General features: G+C 35.3%; 1 protein-coding gene across 5 annotated transcripts in view; it reads left to right on the plus strand.

Moving 5' to 3' along the window:
* PPIG (peptidylprolyl isomerase G) overlaps positions 1–15,980 on the plus strand; it is a 49,615-nt gene extending 33,635 nt beyond the window's left edge. For all 5 annotated transcript variants that reach the window (XM_021702814.2, XM_021702816.2, XM_021702817.2 and 2 more), the window contains 5 exons: positions 6,757–6,970; positions 7,999–8,166; positions 10,208–10,295; positions 14,312–14,448; positions 14,649–15,980. In XM_021702814.2, coding sequence (XP_021558489.1) covers positions 6,757–6,970; positions 7,999–8,166; positions 10,208–10,295; positions 14,312–14,448; positions 14,649–15,756 — 1,715 coding nt within the window. In that variant the 3' untranslated portion in view covers positions 15,757–15,980. The remainder of the gene's footprint in view (positions 1–6,756; positions 6,971–7,998; positions 8,167–10,207; positions 10,296–14,311; positions 14,449–14,648) is intronic.
* Positions 15,981–20,126: the final 4,146 nt, after the last annotated feature.

Consider the following 20,126-nt stretch of genomic DNA (forward strand, 5'->3'; position numbering starts at 1 on the left):
ACCATCAGTTCTCTAAAAGAGAGTTCGTTTGTTTTGTTTCTTAAATTCCACAAGAGTGAAATTACATGGTATTTGTCTTTCACTGACTGACTTATTTACTTAGTATTATACCCTATAGATCCATCTGTGTTGTTGCAAATGAGAAGATTTCGTTGTTTTTTATGGCTGAGTAATACTCCATTGTATATATGCCACATTTTTGTCCATTTATCAGTGGACACTTAGGCTGCTTCCATAATTTCACTATTTTAAATAATGCTGCAATAAACAGGGGTGTATATATCTTTTCAAATTAGTGTTTTTGTATTTTGTCAGTAAATACCCAGTAGTGGAGTTACTGGATCATGTGATAATGCTATTTTTAATTTTTTGAGGAACCGCCGTACTGTTTTCCAGAGTGGCTGCAACTGTTTGCATTCTCACCAACAGTAGATGAGAGCTCTTTTTTCTCCCCATGCTCATCAACACTCGTTTCTTGTGTTTTTGATTTTAGTCATTGTGACAGGTCCGAAGTGATACTTCATTGTGGTTTTAATTTGCATTTCCCTGATGATGAGTGATGTTGAGCAGCTTTTCATTTGTCTTGGCCATCTGGATGTCTTCTTTGGAGAAATGTCTATTCATGTCTTCTGCCCAATTTTAATTGGATTATTTGGGTTTTTGGTGTTGAGTTGTATAAGTTCTTCATATGTTTTGGAAACTAACCCTTTATCGGATATGTCATTTGCAAATACCTTCTCCCATTCAGTTAGTTGTCTTTTAGTTTTGTTGATTGTTTCCTTTGCTGTGCAGAAGCTTTATATTTTGATGTAGTCTGAATAGTTTATTATATTAATAGCTTTATATTACCTTTATATTTTGATATAGTCTAAATAGTTTTTTTGTTTCCCTTGCCTCTGGAGACATACCTAGAAAAAAGATGCTGCGGCTAATGTCAGAGAAATGACTGCTTGTGCTCTCTTCTAGGATTTTTATGGTTTCAGAACTCATATTTAGATCCTTAATCCATTTTGAGTTTATTTTTGTGTATGGTGTTAGAAAGTGGTCTGGTTTCATTCTTTTACATGTTGCTGTCCAGTTTTCCCAATGCCATTTGTTGAAGAGACTGTCTTACCTGTTGTATATTCTTGCCTCCTTTGTTATAGGTTAATTGACCATATAATCATGGGTTTATTTCTGAACTGTCTATTCTGTTCTGTTGATCTCTGTGTCTTTTGGGGGGGCCAGTACTGTACTGTTTTTTTTATTATTTTTATTTTTTTATTGTTATGTTAATCCCCATACATTACATCATTAGTTTTAGATGTAGTGTTCCATGATTCATTGTTTGTGCATAACACTCAGTGCTCCATGCAGAACGTGCCCTCCTCAAACCCATCACCAGGCTAACCTATCCTCCCACCCCCCTCCCCTCTAGAACCCTCAGTTTGTTTTTCAGAGTCCATCATCTCTCATGGTTATACTGTTTTGATTACTACAGCTTTGTAGTGTATCTTGAAATTTTGGGATTGTGATACTTTCAGTTTTGTCCTTTTTCAAGATTGCTTTGACTATTAGGATCTTTTGTGGTTCCATACAGATTTTAGGATTGTTTTTCCAGTTCTGTGAAAAATGTTCTTGGTATTTCAATAGGATTTGCATTAAATCTGTAGATTGTTTTGGTAGTATGGACATTTTAACATCTGTTCTTCCAAACCGTGAGTATGGAATATCTTTCCATTTGTGTCATCTTCAATTTCTTTCATCAATGTTTTATAGTTTCAGAGTGCAGGTCTTTTACCTCCTTGGTTATAATCTACTCATTCTTTTTTTTTTTTTTTTTTAAGCTTTTATTTATTCATTTGACAGAGACACAGCGAGAGGGAACACTAGCAGGGGGAGGGGGAGAGGGAGAAGCAGGCTTCCCGCTGAGGAGGGAGCCCGATGCGGGGCTCCATCCCAGGACCCTGGGATGATGACCTGAGCCGAAGGCAGATGCTTAACGACTGAGGCACCCAGGCGCCCCTCATCTACTCATTCTTAAATTACACCTATAAAGGGACTGTTTGTTCAGTGCTTATTAGCATTTTGTGAGTACAGATATTAATCCCCACTATTCCTACTCCTATGAAATCTTAATGTAATATAGTCAGTTCTGCTATACTGTTTGTTTTGAAAACATGCTTTTGTTTTATTCAATTGGTATATTAGAAAACAATTTGAACGTAATACCTTTTTCACCTTTGTTTATACATGATCTTGTTTAGAAGAAACATAAAGTGAATGCAGAAAATTACACCCAGGGTAACAGCTTCACAGGAATACACAAAAATTACACATTACACACACCTTAAACATCAACTAAACTATCACAGTTAATTACTTGTGTTATGAGTCACACTTAAGCACAGTCTACTGCTGAAACCTTCCATCTGATTTTAGATCACCCTTCCACTACTTTACAGTAACTCACAAGTTATAGCCCCCTAATATTTATTGCCACAGGTGAACCCTAGGTTTTTTTCAAAGTAAAGTGCCACATTTATTGTTGTATTTATGTATTAACCATTTAATGTGTGTAAAACTCTGCTGCCATTTTTATTAGTTTCCTGTACTTTTTTTTTATGTTATTGATGAAGTTTTTGGGTTTTGCACCCTTTTCCCATTTTTCCCATAAGCCATGTAGTTTTTATTGTGTAATTTTTCATACACAGCATAGTGATTTATAGGAATACATATGTTGTGTAACAGTGGAACTGACTTCTTGAAAGCCTTTCTACTTTTGTGTTTATTTTTTTTTACTTTTGTGTTTATTAACCATACTCACTTTAAATCCGTATACAATTTATAGTCAGTTTCTAGAAAATTTACTAAAGTGTATGTTTTCTGATGCTGTTTGCTATTGAATGCACACTTGTTGGTCTTATTTTCCAAATAGATTCTAAACTCTGTGAGGGAAGGTACATATCTTTTAAGTTTACTATGGAACTTGCCCATATACTCTACATCCTGCCTTCATGTTACATACTTATCTATAAACTGTTCACTTTAGTATTATATGTACTATATATTATCTATATATTACTCAATTAAACATACAGTTGACCCTTGCACACGGGTTTGAGCTGCACGAGTCTACTTATACATGGATTTTTAAAAAAATATATAAAAACAGTGTAGTACTGTAAATGTATTTTTCATCCTTATGATTTTCTTAATACTTTTTCTCTCACTTATTTTAAGAATACAGTATATAGGGGCGCCTGGGTGGCTCAGTTGAGTAAGCATCCAACTCTTGATTTTGGCTCAGGTCATGATCTCAGGGTTGAGAGATTGAGGCCCATACCTATAGACTCCGTGCTCGGCGTAGAGCCTGCTACAGTTGCTCGCTCTCTCTCTCTCCCCCCTCTCTCCCTCCCTCCACCCCTCTGCCCCCCCCCGTCTCTCTCTCCGCCTCTCCTTCTTTCTAAAAAGGTAAAATAAAATAAAATACAGTATATAATCCATATAAACCTACAAAAATATGTGTTGCTTGACTATAATTATTGGTAAGGTTTCTGGTCAACAGTAGGCTATTAGCAGTTAAGTTTTTGTGGAGTCAAAAATTACACATGGATTTTTGACTGCAGGGGTGTGGTCATCTGTATTTGTTGATCTGAGAAGGATAAAGTTTCAGTCAGATTCACAATGTGCATAAATCATATTTTTAAATTTAGTTTAACACAGATTTTGAGACTCAGGATATATTCTATTAGAACTAACTCTCTGTCTCTATCTCACTCTCTCCCTTGCTCTCAAATAAATAAAATATTTTTTAAAAAGTGATATGTGAACTAAATTATGGTCATTTGAAATGTATTTAATACATTTGGTGGGGAGATTAGGCTTGTTAAAGAAGCAAACTGCAGTGTATTTACCATGGGAAAGAATGCAAAATAAATATAAGTTGGAACTGGTAAATAAAGCTTTGTTAATCTGGTAAATCATGGTAATCAAGTAAAGCATTACTGTGTTTATGTGAATTGTTTTGCTTGCCTATTTTGTGATCTCATATTTAGAGTTATTCATTATGAATTTATTCCTTCAGTTTAAGTTTGATTACCTCCTACCCACCCACCCATCTCTTAGGTTTGTAGTATATATAAGTGGATGTTTCAGTTTGTATATGTTTACATACCCATTCTGTGCCTCAACTGACAACAGTGGGCTTGGGTTCAGATTAACAGTTGGACTCATGAGACAAAATACAAAATAGACTTTACTCAGCACTAAGTTTATTTTCCTTTAAGAAAGGATTCAGGACAGGAACAGCATAGTTTGTACAGCAACAACATAGTAGAGATCTCATGATTTCTAGGCAGAGCTTGCGTACGTCCCAGGCATCTCACTCTTGTTATGTTCATGACCCTGAGGAACATGGCTGTGTGATGAAGCCTTTACCTCAGGTCCCTTCACCTTTTTTTTTTCTCTCTCCTCCCCCCTGCCTTCACCTTTTATACCTTATTCCCATTCTCCAGTGCAGCAGCATCTTTTTTTTTTTTTTTTTAAAGATTTTATTTATTTATTTGAGAGAGAGAATGAGAGAGAGAGCATGAGACGGGGGAGGGTCAGAGGGAGAAGCAGACTCCCTGCTGAGCAGGGAGTCCGATGTGGGACTCGATCCCGGGACTCCAGGATCATGACCTGAGCCGAAGGCAGTGGCTTAACCAACTGAGCCACCCAGGTGCCCTCCAGTGCAGCAGCATCTTACTGGTACTGGAAAAACAGTCTTGGTGTGGTGAACTGCAAGTCCTGGGTAAAGTACATAGTAACTTAAGCCAGATTGTCGTTTATTTTTTAATTAGTACACTCCTATAAATTCTGAGCTAAGAGTTTCAAGAATGATTTGGCCAACTGCCAGATCCTCAGGTGCTCCTGAGGCTAAAGGAAAGGCTATAAACCAGCTGTTAACCCTTTCAGACCCTAAGGTCTGTAATCAACCAACAGTCAGTCCAAAGATGTATTTTCTTTGTGCTCTGATTTTTTTTTTTTATCATGGAAAATACTAACATATACAGAAGTGGTCAAAGTAGTATAACCAAACAATAGTGTTCATTACGCAGCTTCAACAATTAAGTCATGGCCAGTATCATTTTACCTATATCCTGGCCAGTTCTCCCTTTCTTGTTGTTTTGAAGCAAATTCTAGGCATAACATTTTATTGATAAATATTTCATTATTGGTCTAAAAAACGATTCCTTTAAGAAAACTAATATCATAATCGTGTACACACATGTATATTCCTAAATATTCCTGTCAGTGTTCAAATTTCTAATTGTTTCATTAATGTAATTTTTTTAATGTTTTAATTTGAATCCAAGTAAGGTTCAGACATTGGGTTTGTGAGATTTTTTTGATTTTGTTCTAAATAGATTTCCGGTACCATCTCTTTTATTTCCTTGAGATTTATTTGTTGAACAAGCTAGGTCATTTGTCCTGTAGTGTTTTCCATTATTACAGACATTAGATTATACTGATTGCATCTTTGTTATGTAATGTGTTCTTTTTTGCCTCTATTTCATATGACTTTGTAGTTAGGTCTAGAAAGTTGATCAGATGCAGTTTGGATGGGTGGATGGATGGATGCATGGATGGATTTATTTGACAAGAGCAAGTGTCATATACGAAAAGTAGTTTTTGTGCTCTGCAGCAGTTCTTGGTGTCAGTGCCTCATTATGAGTTGCAAAATGATGATATCCTAATCATCATTTCTGCTTCATTTATTCCTGAATACTTTTGATAAAAGAGCATCTTCCTTTCATTTACTGTTTGGTTAGCCTGTGGGTACAGTTTGTATAAGGAAAAGCAGGTAACTTCTTTATATTTTATTTACCAATATCATTATGAACTGATGAATTCTAATATATATGAACTGATGAATTCTAATATATTTGATGTGTTCCAGTTTATTATACTTATCCATATATCAGTGTTGTCACATCTTTGGCCTGATTTCACTTTAAGTCCACCATAGTTTGAATTAGAATACCTTTAGATGAGTCAGGCTCTATTCAGTTTGTCTTATCTTTCCCCAATTCCTTTTGTATCATACCTGGTTAATTTCACTTATTTATATTTGTTGCCTAGTCCTTAAAGCATTTGAGTTTTGGGATCCCTTTAAAAATTATTACCTACTTAATCCAAAATAAAATTTCAATTTGAAATTATTTTTGTAGCATAGTTTTGTAGCATAGTTATTAACCATTGGCAAATGACTACCCTCTGTGGTAATTCTCTTCAACTAAGCTAAATTTCTTAATCATTAGAGGAATGCTCAGGCATTGAAACAAGCCAATGCCAGTGGAGTCATGTTTCTTATTTTCCACATTTATGCAAAGTATTTTTTATGTGTGTTGTTTCTCTCTTACAGTTCTACCTCTATTCTTGATAATAGAAAAAGTTGAAAACCACAAGAAGATTCTAATCTGGGACTCAAAATTCTGTGCTTTTTAGAAACTGTCATTTAAATGTTTCCTAAAATCAGCTTAGTGTTTTAGACTTAACCTGTTACTTTTCCAAAATTCTTTGGCGTAATAGATAGAACTTCGATCTATGAATCCAGGGATCTGGATTCTAATCCTAAGTCTTGACTCCTTTCCTGTACTCCTCAGTTCAAATAGCTGGATGAGCTAAGTGTTAAATACTGGACTTAGTGAGAATCTGCTGCAGACGTAAATTTCCACTTATGAAGTTTATCTAAAAAGTGCTGACCAAAACCATCTTTGTTTCTTATTAAAGCTAAGAAAGAAGAAAAGAAAAGACATAAGTCATCATCATCATCTTCCTCCTCATCCAGTGACTCAGATAGCTCAAGTGATTCTCAGTCGTCTTCTGATTCTTCTGATTCAGAAAGTGCTTCTGAAGAGAAATCAAAAAAAAGAAAAAAGAAACATAGGAAAAATTCCCGAAAACACAAGAAAGAAAAGAAGAAGAGAAAGAAAAGCAAGAAAAGGTCTTAATTTTAAATTCTTTTATAATACTAGCTTTATATTCTAATTCCCTTCAGTTTATAAGTAAATCTATTGGGATTTTGGATCATCTGCATGGCAATATTAAAATAGTGAGAAATATTTCCTAGCATTAAGTATAAGACCATTTTTTTTTTTAAGATTTTATTTATTTATTTATTTGAAAGAGAGAGAATGAGAGAGAGAGAGCACATGAGAGGGAGGAGGGTGAGAGGGAGAAGCAGACTCCCCGCCGAGCAGGGAGCCCGATGCGGGACTCGATCCAGGGACTCCAGGATCATGACCTGAGCCAAAGGCAGCCGCTCAACCAACTGAGCCACCTAGGCGCCCCAAGTATAAGACCATTTTGATTCTACAGTCTGTAGATTAAATTTAAGTACATTCATATCATTTTCAACAAAGCCATTCAGTTCTGTTTGTCTGAACTCAGTGAAAAGATGCTTTTGGTTTTATAGGTTTGTGTTTCTTAGGAGGAATATATAGGATTAATGAGAATTATAGGAAACCAATTATTATTTTCCTTATTTTTTATAGCAGTCTCTCTTGCTTTTTTTGTCCTTTATTTCCTTTGTTGCTATGAAAACACAAGGGTAGAAGCAAATATTATCAGTATATTTACTTTCTTTTCTGTTTTGTCTGAAATAATCTATGTACTAAAACTTGTCTTACGTCTGTTGTCTTTAAAGCAACTAATTTCTTTGCCTGCATTTTTAAGTATTTTAAATTTATCAGAGTACATTGCCTGTGGAGTTCCATGTGTTAGATCCATTTTATTGGAAAATACTTTCTGAGAATGTGATAATGGAAACAATTGGTTTTGCTTTTGGGTTGGTTAGCTGGTTTGTCAGACAAATGAAGGAGGATTTTCTGTATGTTATTGCATCTTTGAGGGGGTGGGCAGGATGGCTTATATGTTGTGACATCTTACAAAGGAAAGAAATACCAACAATTGGAAATTTGGGGTAGGTGCATAATAACGAAATGGAATTTTTTTTGTATGTTTTCTGTTAAGTGCATCTAGTGAAAGTGAGACTGAAAATCTTGAAGCACAACCCCAGTCTACTGTCCGTCCAGAAGAGATCCCTCCTATACCTGAAAATAGATTCCTAATGAGAAAAAGTCCTCCTAAAGCTGATGAAAAAGAAAGGAAAAACAGAGAAAGAGAGCGAGAGAGAGAGTGGTATGTTAATGTGTCTATCTTGTAGAGTGCCCTACACTCTTTAAAACAGAACTTTTTTTTTAAGTCTTTATGTACTTTAAACAAGATTTAATTGGTGACCTTGTCCCAAGATTGAAATCTTTTTTTATAGGATAAAGTTAGCAAAGCTCCTTTTTGTTAACTATATATCTAAAAAGAGAAACTGATTTAATTCAAACAGATTTTGAGTTAAAAGTTACTTTTTTGAAAAATAAGCACTGCAAAAAGATGCATTGTGGCATTTCAGACCAATTCCATTTAAAACCCAAGCTGTCTTACTGTGTAATTTGTATATATTAAACTTCTAAGCAAGTAAGAACCTTTATTTTTCAATTTAATAGGGCAAAAATGCTGTTTTCATGCCTAATTTATAGTATTGTGGTAATGAAAATTGATATATTCAAGTTCTTTGAAAATGTTTCTGCGTAAATTCACATTATTAGTATTAGTTGGCCTGTTGGTTCTTTGTAAATCATTTTAACAATTATCTCCAAAAATAGAAAAAAGATTGAAGTCATTTTCTTATTTATGATTAGAAATGTATTGTTAATAACATAAAAGTAATAAAATTCTGAGTATCTCCCATAAACTTTCACAATACAGTAAAAATATAAAAATAAATCTTAGTTTTATTTTAAAAAAAGTTCTTTGAAACTTGGGGTAATTTCAGTGGAGTGGATTGAGTTAATTTTTCCTCAAGTACTAGGAAAGGTATTTTTAAGGAAATAAATATTACAGAGATAATGTTTGAACTACTTTAGAATGAACTTTTCAAACATAACTTACATGGATATTGTTTGTGCTAATTAAATATTAACTCATTATTTTTTGAAAACAGTTTCCCTTTTTGGTATAAACCAGGATATAAATGTTTTGCTAATTCACGCCAGCTTGTGTCTACTTTATTATCCTTAATTACTCTTTTCTGTAGTTCTTTTGACAGTGAACAGTTGCTTATAGGATTATAAGCTACTTTGGAATAAGATGGGGTTGTTTTTTTCTTTTTTAAAGATTTTATTTATTTTAGAGAGAGTGTGTGCGTGAACAGGGGGAGGGGCAGAGGGAGAGAATCTCAAGCGGACTCCCCATAGAGCACAGAGCTCGACAAGGGCTTGATCCCAGGATCCTAAGATCGTGACCTGAGCCGAAATCAAGAGTCAGATGCTCAACCCTACTGAGCCACCTAGGCACCCCTGGAATAAGATAGTTTTAAAGTTATTTTCTTAGTGGCATACCGCCTATGCTGAGCTATATGAACTCTTCTATGTTGATTTTCCTTAATGCTGTCAAGTTAATTTCATCTTAAAAATGGTTATTTAACAGGGTTTCTCAGCACACAGCTGGCATTTTGGGGCAGAATAGTTCTTCATTCTCATGCATTATAAGATTTTAGCATTCCTAACTCATGGTTCTAAGTACCAGTAGCACTGTCTAGTCATTGACAGTTGAAAAATGCTCCCATACTTTTCCAGATACCTAGTAGGAATTGATAACTTTGAAAACTACTGATTATGTATAAGATTTAAATTTATTAGTTTAGATCAGTAAAGCTATATTCTCCAGATCCATTTTTATAGTTGTTTTAATTTAAATTTAATTCATTAACATATATTTTATTAGTTTCAGAGGTAGAGTCCAGTGATTCATCAGTTGCATACAATACCCAGTGCTAATTACATCAGGTGCCCTCCTTAATGCCCATCACCCAGTTACCCCATCCCTCCAGCAACCCTGTTTGTTTCCTGTAGTTAAGAGTCTCTTACGGTTTGTCTCCCTCTCTGATTTCGTCTGAATTTATTCTTCCCTCTCTTCCCTTATGATCATCTGTCTTGTTTAACTTGCACATTTGTGTGAAATCATATAATTGTCTTTCTCTGACTGACTTATTTCACTTAGCATAATACCCTCTAGTTCCATCCACGTCGTTGCAAATGGTTAAGATTTCATTTTTTGATGACCAAGTAATATTCCTGTGTGTGTGTGTGTGTGTGTGTATTTTAATTTTCCGTTTGCTTCCTTCTAGTAATCCACCTAACTCCCAGCCTGCTTCATACCAGAGGCGACTTTTAGTTACTAGGTCTGGCAGGAAAATTAAAGGAAGAGGACCAAGGGTAGGTGATTCTTTTCCCAGAAATCTTAATAATATTGCATTTATTGTAAATAATTTGTTTCTTAAATATTGTTTTATAAGTAACTAAAATTTAGAGTAGATATGGATATTATGTTCTCTTTTTATTTTATTTACTTTTTTAAAGATTTTATTTATGTATTTGACAGAGACACAGCAAGAGAGGGAACACAAGCAGGGGGAGGGGGAGAGGGAGAAGCAGGCTTCCCACGGAGCAGGGAGCCCGATGCGGGGCTCGATTCCAGGACCCTGGGATCATGACCTGAGCCGAAGGCAGACGCTTAACGACTGAGCCACCAAGGCGCCCCATGTTCTCTTTTTATAGTAACTTCTTTGTGTTGGTACTTCCAAACTGAAAATATATGGATGTTAATAGATTTTACATGTGCATGGTGTAAAATGAGATCAGTGTCTTTCTTGTGCCTCCTTGTTACTTCCTGACCATTGTATCTCTGATCTTGTTAAAAATTAATAAAAATTAACCCTGTTCCTGTATTTCATCCTCTTTCCTGGATTCTCCCCATCTGAATATCTTGAGTCTTCAAAACTTTTTAGAAATGTGGCTCTACTTGGTATATTATTTCTTCACTTCTTACTCCTTTCTAAACCATTTCAGTTCATCTTCTACCATTCTGCTGAAAATAGCACTTGCTATATGGTTGGCTATATGTCATAAAATCCAGTGGGTCCTTTCAGTCTTTGTCTTACTTACTCTCCCTCCTTGTAATACTCTTTCCACTTGCTTCTGTCCTATTTTCTTTCTGTCTCTGGCCAGTCTATTTTGAATGTCCACTGCCAGTTCACACTCGTATACCTGGCCTTTAATATAGTAGTACCTCAGGGTTCCAACTCTTCTCACTCTGCATATGGTCCTTGGGCAGTCTCATCACTCCCACAGCTTCAGTGGCTTCCCTGTGTGTTGATAAGTATCAAATGCTGATTTGCTTTTCTGGTGCCAAGACTTATTTGACAGCCAGCTAGTTGCTTAACAGACACCTCACACTCAGTGTATATAATGTTGAGCATAAGCACTTCCTCTTCAGACCTCCTTTAGGTTCCTGCTCTCACTGATAGACACCAACACCTGTGCAGTTACTTAAAGCCCAAGAATCATTTTATTTCTCTGCTTTCCTACCTTGTATATCTTTATTTTTTTTTTTTAAGATTTTATTTATTTATTTGACAGAGACACAGAGAGAGAGGGAACACAAGTAGGGGAGAGTGGGAGAGGGAGAAGCAGGCTCCCTGCGGAGCAGGAAGCCCCATGTGGGACTCGATCCCAGGACCCCGGGATCATGACCTGGGCCGAAGGCAGACGCTCAACCAGCTGAGCCACCTAGGCGCCCCCCTACCTTGTATATCTTATCCAACACCAAAACCAAATCCCTTCATTTCAACCTTGTAAATACTTTGAAATCCATCTACTTCTCAAGCTTCACTCCCACCACCTTAATTCAGTTTACCTTTGTATATTCTCTGAACTATAAATGGCCTTCTAACTGTTCTCATGGCAGTTCTCAAACTTTTTTGTCTTTGAACTCTCTTTACACTTTTTTTTTTCTTTTTAAATGCGGGGCTTGAACTCACAACCTTGAGATCAAGACCTGAGCTGAAATCAAGAGTTGGACACTTGACTGAGCTACCCAGGTGCCCCAGAATCTCTTTACACTTTTTTTTAAAGATTTTATCCATCCACTCATGAGAGACAGAGAGAGAGAGAGAAGCAGAGGGAGAAGCAGGCTCCCCGCGGAGCAGGGAGCCCGATGCGGGACTGGATCCCAGGACCCTGGGATCATGACCTGAGCCGAAGTCAGACGCTTAACCATCTGAGCCACCCAGGCTCCCTACACTTTTTTTTTTTTTTTTTTTAAGATTTTATTTATTTGACAGAGAGAGACACAGCAAGAGAGGGAACACAAGCGGGGGAGTGGGAGAGGGAGAAGCAGGCTTCCCGCCGAACAGGGAGCCTGATGCATGGCTCGATCCCTGAGCCACCCAGGTGCCCTTCTCTTTACACTTTTAAAAATTATTGAGGATCCAAAGGAGCTTTTGTGATATGGGTTATATCCATCGATATTTATAGTTTTAGAAATTAAAACCAAGAACTATTTAAAATACAAGAATATATAAGCACACATTCCATTAGCTATGAAAGCAAAGATACTAAAATGTCATGTAGTCTGAAAAACTCCACTGTACAATAATGAAAGAGTGAAAATGAAAAGGCAAATAATATGATATAATGAAAATAGTTTTGACTTCACAGATCCCCTGAGTCTTGGGATCCCTAGACAGCAATTTGAGAATCACTGATAGAATTCTTTCTCTAAACAGCATCCAGAATGGTCTTTTTTTTTTTAAAGATTTGTTTAAAGATTTGAGACACAGAGAGAAACAGCGAGAGAGGGAACACAAGCAGGGGGAGTAGGTGAGGGAGAAGCAGGCTTCTTGCCAAGCAAGGAGCCTGACGTGGGACTCGATCCCAGGACCCTGGGATCATGACCTGAGCCGAAGGCAGACGCTTAACAACTGAGCCACCCAGGTGCCCCCAGAATGGTCATTTAAGAATGAAAATGTCATTCCTTTGCCATCGATTATAGGATAAGTCCAAAATTGTTACCATGGCCTATGAGACCTTATAAAATCTAGTCCTTGCTTACCTCATCAGTATTATCTAGTATTACATTCCCTGGAAGTTTTTTTTTTGTTGGTTTGTTTGTTTTTAAGATTTTATTTATTTATTTGTCAGCGAGACCACACAAGCGGGACGGGGAGCGGCAGGCAGAGGGAGAAGCAGGCTCCCTGCTGAGGAAGGAGCCTGATTTGGGACTCATCCCAGGACCCTGGGGTCATGACCTAAGCTGAAGGCAGACGCTTAACTGACTGAGCCACCCAGGCGTCCCTCCCTGGCAGTTTTTATCTTTAGCCGTACTGATCTATCTTGTGGTCATTTCTAAAAAGTGCGATGTTTTTTCCTGTTTTGGGACCTTCAAATAAGATATTTCTTATGCTTCACATATTCTTCCTTACCCATCCATCCTCACACTTTTACCTTCTTTTCCTTACCCTTGCCTGTGTAACTCTTGATGCATGTTTGTTAGTTGTTAGCTTTTAATTATCATTTAACTTTCCCTGTACTAGGCTGGATCTCCCCTGTTACATATTCTCTGAGCACCTTGTATTTCCTTTATTCTGATTCTAATTGTAACTGATTTGTGCTTGTGAATATCTGTGATTATATATCTATCTAAGGGTTCTCCTAGCCTTATAGAATTCAAGTTCCAAAAGAGCAAAATTGAGACATGTCTTGGCTCACTAATGTTTCTGCAACACATGGTAGAGTGGTTGGCCATTCCAAGAGCTGAGTAAATATTGGTTGAATAAATGAACATTATGCATTTACTCAGTTTTTCTCCTAATATGGGATATTTGCTTGGAAACATCAAGAATACATATTTCCAAATTGAAACTTGGCAACTTGTAAGGGTTCCTGTACCTGTTATGGTCCAGTAGCATCACTTAAATAGGATAGTTCTGTGGAGAGGACATGGGTGGCTAGAGTTTGGTGGTTAATGCTTTTTATTTGGAATTTATAGTATGAGTGAGTATTTAAAGTATTTTTGCCTCACTGGTTTCATACCTGAAAATTAGGAAATCTTACTTATTTTAAAGATTTTATTTATTTATTTATTTATTTATTTGAAAGAGAGAGAGAGAGAAACAGTATGAGAGGGGATAGGGTCAGAGGGAGAAGCAGGCTCCCCGCTGATCCGCAAGCCCGATGTGGGACTCGATCCCAGGACTCCGGGACCATGACCTGAGCTGAAGGCAGTCGCTTAACCAACTGAGCCACCCAGGCGCCCGAAATCTTATTTATTTTAGAGGGTATAGAAGTATAAGACATTTTATTTGAACCTAGAAATGTATAGGCTATAGCTATAATTGTAATGCTTTTATATTTTTAGGAGGTTAATATTTTTCCCATTTTATTTTTTTAAGCGTTACCGAACTCCTTCTAGATCCAGATCAAGGGATCGTTTCAGACGTAGTGAGACTCCTCCACATTGGAGGCAAGAGATGCAGAGAGCACAAAGAATGAGGGTATCAAGTGGTGAAAGATGGATCAAAGGGGATAAGTAAGATTTACCTATATTATTTCACATATAGTGACAAGTATTTTTGTTTTTACTCTTGTACATAAAGTTGTTCAATTTATAGCCATTTCAATTGTTTCTGAATATTTTTAAAAATACAGAATACCATTTTGGCTAATAATGGACATCATCCTTTTTCTAATAAAATTTCCAAAAAGCTTTTTTTTCTCCTTATTTTTTAGGAGTGAGTTAAATGAAATAAAAGAAAATCAAAGAAGTCCAGTTAGAGTAAAAGAGAAAAAAGTAACTGATCACAGGCATGTGTCTGAGAGTCCAAACAGAAAAAATGAAAAGGAAAAGAAAGTTAAAGACCACAAATCTAACAGCAAAGAGAGAGACATCAGAAGAAACTCAGAAAAGGATGATAAGTATAATAAAAACAAAGTGAAGAAAAGGGCCAAATCTAAAAGTAGGAGTAAGAGCAAAGAGAAATCAAAGAGTAAAGAAAGAGATGCAAAGCATAATAGACATGAAGAAAAGAGGATGAGATCAAGGAGTAAAGAAAGGGATCATGAGATTGTTAAAGAAAAAGAAAAGTCTGATTCTAAAGGAAAAGATCAGGAAAGGAGTAGAAGTAAAGAGAAGTCTAAACAGTTAGAATCAAAAAGTAATGAGCATGATCATAATAAAAGTAAGGAAAAGGATAGACGTGCACAGTCTAGAAGTAGAGAACGTGATATCACTAAAGGCAAACACAGTTACAATAGTAGAACAAGGGAACGAAGCAGAAGTAGGGACAGGAGCAGAAGAGTGCGATCTAGAAGCCATGACCGAGATCGCAGCAGAAGCAAGGAGTACCATAGATACAGAGAACAAGAGTACAGGAGAAGGGGAAGGTCTCGAAGCCGAGAGAGAAGAGCATCACCAGGAAGATCAAGAAGTAAAGATAGAAGGAGGAGGAGGAGAGATTCACGGAGCTCAGAGAGAGAAGAAAGTCAAAGCAGAAACAAAGAAAAATATAGAAACCAAGAAAGTAAGAGTTCACACAGAAAAGAAAATTCTGAGGGTGAGAAGAGAATGTACTCTAAAAATCGTGATCATAATAGCTCAAATAATAGGGAAAAAAAGGCTGATAGAGATCAAAGTCCATTCTCAAAAATAAAACAAAGTAGTCAGGACAATGAGTTAAAGTTCTCCACGTTGAAAAATAAGGAGGATGAGAAGACCAGATCCTCAGTGGAAAAAGAAAACCAAAAATCAAAGGGTCAAGAAAATGACCACATACATGATAAAAATAAAAAATTTGATCATGAATCAAGCCCTGGAACAGATGAAGACAAAAGTGGATGAGTGAGTTGTGTAAACTTCTTATTTCCATTCTGCTCAAATTTTAAGTTTTAGAGACTTGCTGATGAATCTCCTTTATGTTGTTTTCCTCTTTTCATTGTTTTTGGGTTTTATGTTTGTCCCTTTTTTTTTTTTAATGTGGACTTTATTGAGTTGATCTTTTGATAATCTGCAACCTGGATAATTTGTACTGCTAAAGTTTTAATAAACTTGAAATGAGAAAAACACTTTGGTGTAATACTGTGTGCTGTGTTTAACTATTTCATGTATGCATTTTTGTGTTGCAACAATCAGCCAATAGCAAATGTGCTATTCTACATCCCAGTTTGTGTGATTAGCCAGTTGAAAACAAGCATAACTGATTGTTGGAATACATTGTTACAGAAGCTTGTGTTTCTCATGATTAAAGTAACTTTAGAAGCCACTAGGTAGAAGAAATCTTGTATAGATTTTCTGATTGCATTTAAGTAGAGGCTTGCAGCAGCAGCAGCAGCAGCTTTTAATTAACACAGAAAAGCAGGATCCTAATAACTTGAGATCTTAAGTCATCACTTTTGATTTTATAGTAATTTGTGCTTTAAAAGTTATTTATATTGTACTGCCTATGTTATTCTTTATAATTCCACTCATAGCTTGATTCATACTAATATTTTTCCTGCCTAGTTTTGTTTTATTTACTTAACTATTTACAAAAATAGTTGAGTAATTTCAGTTGATGTACTGATTGAGTTTGACTTGCTGTTATACAGCATCTGACAGGAACTGTACCTTGGAAGATCAGATTGTAATTCTCAATTCTATGTCACTTTTGGTCTGGAGAGATGAAATTTTTGCTTTGGGGAACATTGTTTTATAATTACTATTATCTTTCTCTAAAATGAAGGTATTTTTCTCACTAAAACATACCACTTGTGCAGGTCTTTAAGTTAGATTCTAAAAATTGTTAGTATTGACATACTAACTTCCAAGATTTCTCTTTTGGCCACTGATCTATATAGAGTTGAGTGTTAATTCTGCATGGTTCTTGTTTTGGATTTGGTTTTTTAACTTGAGCTGACTTCTCTAACTCTCATAGTTGTGAGTTTCAAATGGCAAGAAAATGCATCTTTTCTATTTATGTATCACAATAGGGTATAGCATGTTTATGACTCTGGTTTCTTTCTATTCAGATGGCTTTATACCATTACTGTTAACATTATTTAGCTTGGCATGTGCAACATTGCCACATAGAGTAGAGTAGAAAGTTGCAAAATTTGATAGCTTACAGAGTTAAACAGTAAAAGATACCCAAAGTCCATTTAGAATTTTGTGTGTTGTATATTGCTATTTTTGTGATGTGTGGCCTTTTTTTCTGTAATATCTTCTAAATAAAATACTGAACATCCAGCAAACACAAAACCTGCCTCATTTGAGAAGAAATTTCAGAATTCCAATTAATAGTAGCCTTTAGAGTGTTTTGTACTTTCATATTTGTCAGTGTAGTATCAACTCTTACCAAGGTAGCTTTTTGGTAAACCCAGTAACTACTCAGTGCTATTTGTACTGAGCAAAGCAGTGCTTAACATAATACTTCCCATTAATGATTAATACAGTAATGAACATTTGGCATTGTGGTAGCTGTTTGCATAACAAATAATAGGTAATGATTATAAGATTGGAATATCTTGAAGCAAATAATCCACAATGAAGTCTTTCTAAATTTTTTTTTCCTGATGATAAAAGTGATAGATGTTTATGATAATCTGGGGTGATTGATTCCTTAGAGACTTTGACCACAAACCTACTTTAGGGATGATTGAGTCTTGAGTTCCCAAGCTATATAATCTGTTACATATTTTAAATTAGTTATTGTCTTTTAAATTCAGTAAATTGCATTTTAAAAATATCTGTTATAAACTATTTGAGCTTCAAGGTGCTATTTAAGAAAGGTTTTCTAATAAAAAAAACCCATGCTAGGTAAAAATACGTGTTGTCTGATCGCAGAGCTGTATCTAGTAAGAATTATAGACAAGTAACCATAGGGAAAAAATTTTTAGCAATTTCTATAAGTAGTATTCTCCTGGTTATCAAAAGAGCGACTCCATGCTAAGCATATATAGACATTTTAAAACTTAGTTTTTATAGTAGAACAGATACAGTGAAGAAACTGAGATGAAAGATGACAATCAGCTAGATTTTATTTTCAGAATAAAAACATTTAGAAAATAATTAAACAGCATTAACTGTACCTCGTCTGCCTTTACATCTGTATAGCACATAGCTCAAACAGTCCTTTTATTGCATTTTTAATAGTTGTGCCACCTTTAGCTTTTACTTTGAATATGCTCCTTCTTGAAAGCTGGCTCTTTCCTGTCAAATTGATTTTATAGTTAAGTCTGAGCTTACGGTTTACCTCGAACTATCTTTGACTTCATATCCTCTAAAGATATTTAATTGGTTTATTTTATTGTTTGGCAATATCTGAGAATTTTTTTCATGATTATTTCATTCTTTTGGGGGGGTAAACCATCTGCCACAAATTGACACAACAGAGAGATTAATGTTGATGAGCAGTAGAGAATCTACTGGGTTGCTTTAAAATATTTTTACTCTACAGTTAATGAGCTCATAGAGCATTGTAATTTCTAATAGAGTTCCTTAAAGCCCTCACAGAAGTTTCAAAGAATTTGATAAATCTATCTTTGCACAAGTGTGATACTGATTCATACTGGCTTTGCTGAATGCCCTAATCAGATGCTTGTACCCAGTGAAAGGTATGAAACTGAAAAGTAAACATTTCTTAATATTATGGACAGGAACACATTGGGTTTCTGGTATTTTGAGTAATGATATTAAAGGACAATTCTAATTTGTTTTCAAGTTAGTATATGGAAAAGTTAGTTTTGTTTTTTTTTTTAGTAGCTCACTATGCTTTTTAGTCCAGGTGGCAGTTGTTTTTCATCACACTTTGAACCTTTTATAGTAAATTTCTATAGAAACTTGTTCCCTTTCCCTTCACTGGAAGGTACTTTCAATATACACCATAAATATAAAGAAACATAAAATGGTTTATTTTCCTGTCTTCTTTTGGTCATGTTTACTATAATTATTCAGTTTAGTATTCATATATTTACAGTTGAATAAACTCCAAGGATTGTAGATTTATAACCTGTTTATTGTGAAAAGATATGTTTTGTTACAATACTTGTTTTAAAAATTGATAAACTCCAGGAAGTGCAGCATTGGTTGACACCTGCCCATAGCGGGTTTCCCAGCTGCCTTTAAAGGATTCAGACAAATGCAAACGCTGGCCTGTGGTGTAACACAAGAAGTAAATATTAAAAGAAAAATCATATAAATAAAAATCCATCAGCAAGGTTGGAGAAGGGAGTTGTTGAGGGGTTTTGTTTGTTTTTAAGTATAGGAAGAAATTGTGGGGTTAAGTTGTGTTTCTGCTTTTTCTTTTTTTTTTAAAGCAAATGCCTGTGTTACCAAAAGCCCATGCTGTATATTTTGTTTCTGTTTTGTGTGTTTCTAGTACTTTGAAGGATTGATAAATGAATTGGTTATTTGTATGTGGGGATGTTAAAAGTTGTGGCTGCTCTCTTTGTAGAAGGGAAAAATTCAAGTGAAGTTAATGCACTTCTTTTCCTAGCTCAAAAGTCACTGTGATGTATATTTTTTTAATGAAATTTAGGAATAAAGCTGTTGTCACAATTGTATAATTAGTTTCAAAATGCTGCTTCTCTTATCATTAGTAACTGTTAAAACTGTTTTCTGCAAACTGCATTTTACAGAATTTAAATTCTGAAACTATCAACTTTTATAGTTAAACATTGTATTAAATAAACTATAACAGTTTGTTTTGTATTTTTAAAATTACTGTTGTATTAGTTATTCAACCTTTATTTTTATTAAAAGCTAAATAATGAAGATAAATCAACTAAAATATACTTTTATTTTACCCATGGGGATATAGAATTTGTATTAGGAGAAACTGAGCAAAGAGTTTAACAGTACTGAGCTTCTTTAGGAATTTAGTCAGCAGTGATGATTTCTAGAAGGTTTGGAGATAAATTCTAGTGTAAATGTTTAATCATAATGTTTCAGATTACAATGTGTCTTTTGCCTCAGCAAACTTAAGGTTAGATTTGGAATTTGCATTACTGTCTACTGGAATGCTACGATTTGCTTTTTAATTCCTCCAAATTTCTCAGCATTGGGAACATTGTATTATATCCTGTGCCTGCCAGTTTTAATATAACACTTGACATTGTAAAGCCATATAGATGTTAATTGACTCGTAAAACAAATTGTCTAGTTTTTGGTTTCTTGTTTGGTTTCATTTTTATTTAAATTAGATATATTTAGGGAAAATGCACCAACTTGAAAGT

This window comes from Neomonachus schauinslandi, chromosome 3 (genome assembly GCF_002201575.2).
Source record: "Neomonachus schauinslandi chromosome 3, ASM220157v2, whole genome shotgun sequence".
Taxonomy (NCBI): Eukaryota; Metazoa; Chordata; class Mammalia; order Carnivora; family Phocidae; genus Neomonachus; species Neomonachus schauinslandi.